Source organism: Olea europaea, unplaced genomic scaffold (assembly GCF_002742605.1).
Source record: "Olea europaea var. sylvestris unplaced genomic scaffold, O_europaea_v1 scaffold1800, whole genome shotgun sequence".
NCBI lineage: Eukaryota > Viridiplantae > Streptophyta > Magnoliopsida > Lamiales > Oleaceae > Olea > Olea europaea.
Genome location: NW_019235743.1, coordinates 19,616 through 26,566, shown reverse-complemented (window position 1 = coordinate 26,566; position 6,951 = coordinate 19,616). Strand labels below are relative to the sequence as shown.

Below are 6,951 nucleotides of genomic sequence, written 5' to 3'. Positions count from 1 at the left end.
TTTCTTGTTCTGTAATGCACTCTTCGACGAATAAGTACACAAAATGGATGGTTGTTGACAATTTTCTTGTTCTGTAATGCACTCTTCGACGAATAAGTACACAAACTGGATGGTTGGTATCTATAACTTGCCGTGGATCCAAGGTACGTACCATTCATTAGTGGAAGTCACAATTGGAACTAATGATTAAAATTATTGTCATTAGCTAGCAAAATTTAACCCTCCACATTTAAATTCAACAATCTAGAAACATTATAGTTGTTGGTGTCGATCTGAAAATCCACATCGGATCACTTGGTGATCCATCCTAACTTGATCGAATGAGCATTTTTCATTGAAGACAAACAGACATCACGATAGGATGATACATGAAAGACATCATCCGAAAACATACTCATGACATGATTAAAAAGGTGTTATCCTTAAGTGGTAACACCACTGCAACAACTAATCAGAAAAAAGTAATGATAACCTAAAGTGCAGACCTACAATTTAAGGACAACGATAACTCGTTGCCACTGAACTCTCAAGCCATTAAAGTCTCTCCAAAAAGAACAATAACACAGAGAAATACTTTGGACATTTATAGCTTGACATAATTAGAGTGACAGTCTAATAACTTATATAAAGAGATGAAGGCCCAACAAGAAAGGTCGAGCTGTTAAAAATCTCTACACAATTTATAGTCAAATTTCAGGTAATTACATCCTTATTATACCCTAATTTCGGCAAATATAACCCGATTATTCGATCAAATTTTCTTTAAGTTAATCTAGAAGTGCAACGTTATTTTTATCAATACTATGCAACACGGAATGTAGGGAGATGGGGGTGAGTGAGGTGACATGTGAAAAGTCCGCAGAGATGAAGTGACCGTTGGAGCATTTAAGCATAGTCATTGAAGAAGCATCTTATAGTCCTAAAATTTAGGTCTATGTTTATGTTCCAAATTTTCAAGTCTTCATAGTTCTCGATTTGATTCTCTTTCGCTAATACCAGAGCCACAGTAGTTTTATTTTCTTTAATTATTGCTTTGAAAATATTCAAAGTTAGTTTATTTTATTTCATATGGACGGTGTCTAAACTTTGTGATCACATTCGTTATAAAGAATACGAATTTCGTTATTGTTATGTAAATCTTAGGCTAATGCAATTGTGCAGGAGATGTTAGAGAATTATAAAATTTTAAGGAAATTTAATCTCGCGCGATGTTCAAAATTTTTTATTATTTTCATAAGTTGTCTTCTTCAAAATACTATGGAGGCAAAAATTTTACATCAATTAAATTTAAAAGGGCGATAATTAACATATAACAGGTTTGATAAAATATAAATACAAACTCTAAGCTTCACTAAGAATTCATTTTCATTGACAATAGACACATATACACAAGTGTGCGCACCAAATATGATTTAGACGTAGAGTGGCACATAAATTTTCCGAAAAGCTAATCATAGGTTCTTTTAAATAATTGTTTCGTTTAAATATAGTTATCCATAATAACACCCTCTTATATTCTTATGCTATTTGAAATTCTTTGAAATTCATCGGGTTTTGCTATTCATTTTGTATATACATGTTCCTGCGACTCGAATAAATATAGTTAAAAAGGAGAAAACTAGTGAATTGAATAAGTTAAAATCTCTATGTTTTTTAAAAAGAACAACCTTTTTACTAACATTTTCACTCTTTTGACCCTTGACTGTTTATTTTTCTCAAATTATACAACATTAATAATTATAGCTTGAAAGATGTTGAATGCAAGACCTCTTTTTTCATAGGCTTCCCTCTTGAGCAATAAGATGCAAACTCTTGAAATATATGATTACACCTGAAAAAGAAGGGACCATTTGGCTAAAAATGGGGTACAAACGTTAGATTTACAAATGATTTTTCAACTTATAATCACTTTTACTGCTGAAGAATTTACCTCTTTTATGAAAAGGCTCCTCGTTATGTTGTAATCCAGCAAGAACACAAAAGGACCAATGGCTTTGGCATTTGGATGCTTCTAGTGGACCCTACTTCTTTGCTTTCTTCTCCAAGAATTTCGCAGGTGCATATGGATTGTTTCCCGAGCCGAAACAAAATTGGGGTAGATCAAAGATAAACACTACTACATCTCGTTCTACTAACAAGTCACACGACATCCAATTAAGTAAAAGTAAGAAGGTATCTAAGGTCCGCACTCCACGTTACCTTGCCGTTCCCACCAAAATGATTAGTAAGCTGGATGAGGCAATTGAGGCAGCTCGACCGAAGTAATGACACAATTCAAAGCGTTACTTTCTATGAGAGGTGCCACCTTTCTCTGAAGTAGGCTTTCGAAGCGATTCCTTAGAGTACAGCTTAAGATGCCATCGAACGAATTCTTAAGGCTTCAATTGATTCACTATATATTGGACAAGCGATTAGTTACTAATAGAGCTATTGAATAAGCGATTGAAGATTGACTTTTTGGAAAGGGAAGAAGTCTTTCAAACACCCAAAAATCTCACTTCTTTGCGGGATTGAATATTTTTTAATTAATATATTAGTACATTCATGCTTGACAATGTTGATGTTGTCAAAATTCGAGCCATTTATTGTAAAATAATTTTTGAAATGGATAAATGTGATATTGCAAAGTGTTAATTGACAACCAAAATTGTCAAATTAAACTATACAGGTAGCGTTGTTTATATTTTATTTTTAATTCTTTTAGTGGAAGTACTGTAAACTATAAAATGCAAATGAAAATTCATAGAATTTATCTATATGTATTGGTCAGATCTCATAAGACTTTCACAAATTTTTGCAAGAGGTCGGTTTAAAAAATTACCCCAAAAAATTCTCACGCCCATGATTGATTGTGTGTATTCGGTGGGGGTTCTACCTGTGACCATGCAGGGCTTAAATTCATAGCACCAAAGAAAAAGATATTGTGATGTAAGTCCATATTCCTTCAATCAAAATTAGTTGCATTCAAATTTGAAGACCCGTTGCTGCAATTCTGACAGCGTTCTGTACCTGCCATGTGCACTTGGCCGGCTGATGCCTTCCTCTCAAATATCTCGAGCAAAATTTCAAAGGCTAAAGCCAAACCAGTTTTTATTAAAAAATAAAGAATATTTTAACTTTTATTAAAGCGTATTTGGCTATGCTTAAGAAAATAAAATAAATAAATGGATATGTTCCCATTTTACCAATTTACAAAGTAAATTATGTTTCTTATTTTGATAGAAAATAAGATGTTACTATAATAAATAATTTATTTATTTTCAAATTTAATTAAAACTTTATTCATTTGATGATTTTGGCATTTACTTCGAAGGGCATAATTTCTTGAAGATGTTAGAAGTAAACTGTTCAAGTTTGGTCCAAGATGAAATTCATTAACGCTTAATGGAAGAATAGAGGATTGTGCACACACACATATGAAAGCGTGAAAGCCTCCACTGGACCAGTCTCTATTAATGGATTATAAGTTTATATCACATGCTCCACAAGAAAAACTCGCATCTCACTGTACGGAAACCACTTCCCAATCGGCTGGGGTCACACCCCACATCATGTGGCCCCTTGTCCATTTTCAGTTTTGCTACACAAGGTGAATTACAATATTTAAAATTAGGAGAACACGTGTCAATATTTTATTGGACAATTTTGAGAAAAAAAAGAGTCATACAGATATCGTCAACACAGCACTTGCCAAAAACCTTATCCACAAACCTTGTTCAAGCAGCATAATTCATTTTGCTATTAGATGGTGATGTCTTCAATAAAAAATAATTACAGGTAAAAATAAAGAAATAAAAGAGTATTCAAAGCATTTTTTACTAGATTAGTCAAATTTACATTTTATTCATATATTTTTTAAAATTTACTTATTATGAGTATAACAAGTGTAGTTTGAATGAAAGTAATGGAGAATTGTATTGAATTGAACTGAACTGAATTGAAATGTATTAATAAATAAAGTTTTGTTTTTCTAATTCTTTAAGCCTTTTTTTTTCCTATCCATTTTACTTTACTAAAAGGAAAAAATAAGAAGTGAACATGGAAATATCGCTTTCATATTAGATGAGTACCTCGTTGTTGTGTCTCTCAAAAGCTAAACGGGAAGAATTTTAGGGTGTCAGTCAGGTATCATCCTGTTATCTGGATCGGATTTGGATGCTCAAACCAACATTTCTTCCCCTTTACAAATTCCCAAGCAAAAAGATAACATTACACATCCATCCACGTCTCTTTCTCATTTGTCTCAACTCATATACATGCCTTTTTAAAAGAAGGGATTCCCATCCATTTTCCTCTTCAACTTATTTAAGGTCTTATTTGCCATGACTTTTGAAAAGTTAAAAAATTTATGAAATCCAAAATTTGCTTTCGTACTCGTTTACCTAGTTTAATGAAAATGCTATTGTCTGTTAAAATAACTTTTAAGGGAAGTTGCTTCAATGTAGCTTTCTCTAAAATCACTTCCAGAATAGAAAGTTAAAACACAAAAAATTAATCAATTTTGTGCCAAAAAAAAACCAATGTTTACTCTAGCAAGCAATTTGCCAATTTGGGCCTACTGAACCCTCAGTGATTTATTATACAAACGACGCCGTGGGGGTGTCGCTTACCTCGAAAGCAATTGGCACTGTCCCACGACCAAGCGCACCAAAGCTCTCAGCGTCCCATTTTGGGACCGACCTAACGTCTTTTTTCTCAAAAAAAAGAAGCACACGTGTGACTCCTACTGATTCGATACAGTATTCCATCGTAATGCTACAAAATTATTGTCCCGAAGAGAGAAACAACTCTTAATAACTATAAAAAGAACCAAAATTAGCTGTATAGCATTAATACTTTCCTATTTTCAAGAAAAAAATCTCTGTCCCCAACAATGTAAAAAACCAGATACCTGAACAAACTCAATGATAAACTTTTAAATTACAGCAAAACAAGAAAGGAAAATAGAATTCATCAATCAAGAAAGGATTTTTAACTCTCAAATTCAACAAATAACTTTGTGCTATCTATCAACAAATAGGCTTGGTCAAAAACCCAAAAACACAATTAGGGACACAAATAAGTTAAAATGAACAAATACCCAAATAATTTAAACTAGTATAAGTTTCTAATTTGATAGGGTTATATGTATGTATAGCTGTAAAGTAATCAACTTTCTTAACGTTTTCTACACCATCCCCTTTTCAGAGTACAACAAAAAACGTGTTTTCCCATTTTATCCTTTCCCAGAAGACGCAGGAATCAAACACGAAAATAAAAGAGGGAAAGAATCTCAATGTTTGCCGGTTAACTATGACGTTGATGATGATCGTGCGGTGACCGACTCAGCCAGTTTCCCGATTCTTTGAACCAACTCCGGTGACAACTTTTTTATCGGTTTCTTCTCCTTTTCTCGCCTGAAATTAAACCCTAATGCATCTGAAATCTCTTCAGAGCTCCACCCCGATTTCTGAAGCAATTCGGAATATTTATCCGCTTTCAGTAGCATAGCATCAAGTACCGCTTGATTATCCAACATCACCATCTCGCCTTCGAAGAACCCGGATGCTGGCACGTGTACAATTTCTGATACGTCTGATTCAGCCCACCCGCCTTCTTTGAGGACTGATCCAATTTGAGTCACATATTCCTCAACCCAATTGGGGATCTTCGATCTTGGCATTTCGAAGTACCTTTCGGGTGATGATGAAGACGAGGATGACGAATTTGAGTTCCTCCGACGGCGATCTATGGCTGCGTCGCTCCAGAACTCCACCCATCTTGGAGTTCTTCCGCCGAAAACTGTATCTAGACTTCTTCTTGAAAAATTTGTTGATGAACCTGCTGATTTTTCACTCACTGAACGTTGCTTGGAGAGAATATTCGGTTCTGGGCCTTGAAACAGTGAAGATTCTCGGTCGAAAAAGTCAGATAAATCAAACCCACAACAGAAAATTATATTTTCGTCGACATAGAATATGGGGTTTCCAGCTAAACATGGATTGCAAGGAATGTAACAATGGTTGAAAACGGGTATCAGAAGAGGGGCCCGTTTGAGTGCGTTTCGTGCTATTTTAAGGGCTTTTTCCGGATCGGATGGGCGCGGACCCCAGGACTTGGACCACAAAGCATTCCGTGATATGTGAAAGGTGATGGAGGCGATTGGTAGGTCAATGGAAGCGCGGAGTTGCAGGCGAGCAGAACCAGACGAGCGCCAGTCAGGGAAGCCAGGTCCTAGAGGCAAACCAGCCGATAACACAGCTTTGAGGTCCGGAGGGAAGGCGAACCCAAACTCTGCCTCCGCTAAAGCAAATTCGGCTTCGGATAGCCCCGGCCGGACTTGGATGCCCGAATTCTTGAGATGGCTGATGACTTTATCTGCTAAGGAACTGAAGGATAGGAGACTGTTGCGCGGCGGCAGTGGCGTGGAGGGAGCGGAGGCGGCAGCTCTGGCGGAAAGGCGGCGTAGGCCGGCCATGTGAGCCGGATTTAAACCGGTCATCCTCCTATCCACGTCTACCATTCTCGTTCTTGTACTTTCAATCTATGAAAAAGGATAAGAATTTCTTTCTTGAATATCGGTTCTTGATTTGTAACTTTGCAATAAACTTCACAGTAAAATGGCTCCTTTGTGTGGTGAATTAGTTGGAGAAAGTGTAAAAGTTGAAAGATGGAGTGAAGCTAATGCTGAAGTGAAAATAAGGAAAAGGAACGACATTAGAGGATTTATAGCGAAGTAGTGGAGTGGGGGCCCACTTTCAGATTTTATTGAACTAAAAATTTCCTCCTTTTTCCTTTCTGTTTCATTTATTATTATTATTGATATTATTTTTGTAGAATTAATGGCGGTGACAGATTAATTTTTTACTAATTACGCTGAACACAGATTAATATTTTACTAATAAGTCTCAATCAGTTAATTATTACAAAGATGGGTTCAACGGTACTCTTAATATGCAAGTGGAATAGTCA

General features: G+C 35.6%; 1 protein-coding gene across 1 annotated transcript; it reads right to left on the bottom strand.

Moving 5' to 3' along the window:
* Positions 1 to 4,955: 4,955 nt before the first annotated feature.
* LOC111378311 lies at positions 4,956 to 6,745 on the bottom strand. Its single transcript, XM_023001483.1, has one exon. It carries the CDS (start codon positions 6,500 to 6,502, stop codon positions 5,291 to 5,293), a length of 1,212 nt encoding a protein of 403 aa, XP_022857251.1. The 5' UTR covers positions 6,503 to 6,745; the 3' UTR covers positions 4,956 to 5,290.
* Positions 6,746 to 6,951: the final 206 nt, after the last annotated feature.

Excerpts from the sequence above, each read along its gene's own strand:
- LOC111378311 (XM_023001483.1), bottom strand. The coding sequence starts at position 6,502 with ATGGTAGACGTGGATAGGAGGATGACCGGTTTAAATCCGGCTCACATG.